This window comes from Lepisma saccharinum, chromosome 27, assembly GCF_977018435.1.
Source record: "Lepisma saccharinum chromosome 27, izLepSacc3.1, whole genome shotgun sequence".
Lineage (NCBI taxonomy): Eukaryota > Metazoa > Arthropoda > Insecta > Zygentoma > Lepismatidae > Lepisma > Lepisma saccharinum.
Genome location: NC_139255.1, coordinates 24,206,302 through 24,208,692, shown reverse-complemented (window position 1 = coordinate 24,208,692; position 2,391 = coordinate 24,206,302). Strand labels below are relative to the sequence as shown.

General features: G+C 44.1%; 1 protein-coding gene across 1 annotated transcript; it reads left to right on the top strand.

Annotated features, from left to right (window-relative positions):
• Positions 1–315: 315 nt before the first annotated feature.
• Positions 316–1,950, top strand: LOC145980195 (uncharacterized). Its single transcript, XM_083113224.1, has one exon. It carries the CDS (start codon positions 316–318, stop codon positions 1,948–1,950), a length of 1,635 nt encoding a protein of 544 aa, XP_082969350.1.
• The last annotated feature ends 441 nt before the right edge of the window (positions 1,951–2,391 follow it).

Genomic DNA, 2,391 nt, shown 5'->3' with positions numbered 1-2,391 from the left:
TTTTGCTCTAGTTCTAAACTATCTTTCCCTGCAACAACGCGAAAGAAAGGTTGGTGAAAGGGGAGTGGAAATAAACTACAAAGACTACCGAAATTCCAGGAGCTGCAATCTAAAAGCAAAAATATGAGAGGTAGAAACCTTTATGATTGCTCTATTTTACTTTGCTTTTTGTGCAACTTTTTCCTAATTTGCGAAGATGGAAATGAGTGATGATATGATGAAATTGATGAATGGACACTCACAAACATCCATGCCCATGTCGGGATTCGAATTCTTGACCCCTAATGTCGTAGCGCGATGTGCAAACATAACAAGATGGCGCCGAAGCCTGATGCACGCGCATTTAGTGCTCCGAAATTTCAACTGTTTTCCGGTTGCTTGGGTGCTGTTGTGCTTGTTTTACTTGTGATGTGGACTCGAAGTACTGCAAGAGAAGAAATGCTGGACAACTGCAAGTGTGTGGAGGACTGGTCGCTTAGTTACAGGCGATTTTCTTTCTCGGCCATGAGCTCGGATCGAAGTCTCGTGTGGACAGCTTCTGGAAGCCGCAAGAACAACGCTTCACGTTCCTGCCAGCCGCGTGGCTCGACTCAGCACTGCCTCTTGGTCGCGGCGTTCTCCCTCCTGCTGGCAGGCGACATTCATGTGAACCCTGGTCCCCAGGCGGTTTCCCGTGAACAATGTGGTTTCCGTATATACTACCAAAATGTGCAAAGTCTAACCAAAAAGTTATCGACTTTGGAAATGTTCTGTAGTGAATTTCACGAATACGACGTGATTGGTTTCAGTGAAGTGTGGTTTAATGAAACGATCGGCGATAGTGAAATACCCCTGAAGGACTTTCAGGTATTCCGCAACGATAGAGGTTCACGTGGAGGCGGAGTTATGTTACTCGTAAACAACAAGTGGCCCTGCATCAGACGTCTGGATCTGGAAACGTCAAGCGAATTAATATGGACTCAGGTAAATATAGGCTCACAAAAACTTTTAATCGGCTGTTTTTATAGACCCCCAAAATCTGGAACTACAACCTTGTCAGCATTATTAGATACTGTGCTGAATGCTATGAAGGAAACTGACATCATTCTTATGGGCGATTTCAACCTTCACATAAAATGGTCATCGTCGAACTCTGGCGTCTGCACAGACAATGATGACAGGTGGTTTTCTGATCATTATATCAAAGCGATTGGACTTCATCAGTTTGTAGACATCCCCACAAGACGCACAGAAACTCTCGACCTGTTGCTGTCTTCGTACACAAAGGTCAAGGCCACTCCCGTTGAGCAATTCATCGCCTCGGACCACACCCCCATCCATGCCGAAATCCGAGTCCCTGGAAAAGCCCCCAGGCCCTCCCCCTCCTCCAGACCTGTCTACAACTGGAAAAGAGTCAACTGGGAGCAGCTTTCTCTTGTCACTAGCCTTGTACCGTTGACAATGATGGACCCCCTCCCAGCGGAAGAAGCAGTGGATTTCCTTGTGGACTGTGTGCAAGCCATAATTAAAGATCACGTGCCCCTAAGGAAAACAAAAACATCCCGATTCCCATCGTGGTATAGTGAAGAGACGAAACTTACGCTAAAGAACAAAAAGAATGCGTGGATCCTGTGGAAACAAGTTCCAAACGTTCATACACGGAACACTTTTACTCAATTAAGAAAACATAGCAAAAACTTAATGCAAAGAGACTATAATAATTACATTCAAACTGTGACGGAAAGTGCTGCTAAAAACCCCAAAATGTTCTGGAAGCTAATTAACTCACGCCGACAACACGACCGTATTCCCGTTCAAGTCTCCTGGAACGGTAAGTCTGCTACAAAGAAGGAGCGCACATCACTTTTTAACTCGTATTTTCACAGCAACTTTACAAATAATACCGCTACTGCACTGCCAGAAGTCAAGCCCATCACTCCTTACACACTCTCTCAAATCTCAACTAACTGAAATGAAGTCCACGAATTATTAAAATCTCTTTCATGTTCTAAAGCTAACGCTCCTAATGATATCCCTGGCATATTTCTACAACGATTAGCCCATATTCTATCCAAACCAATCAGCATAATCTTTAACAAATGTTTTTCCGATGGTGTATTTCCTCTTGCATGGAAGCAAGCAAATATAGTTCCTATACTCAAACACGGAAACAAAACTCACGTTACTTCTTATCGTCCGATTTCCTTACTTCCTGCACTTGCACTACTAGCCGAAAAAATAATTTCCAATCGTATCCTTGCGCATGCTACTCCGTTCCTCTCTCCCACTCAACACGGTTTTCTTCCTCATGCTTCATGTGACACAAACCTTGCTTGTTTGCTCACCAACGCTGTTAACTGCCTGAGTGCCAAGCAAGACATGGATGTCGTTTACTTAGATTTTTCTAAAGCG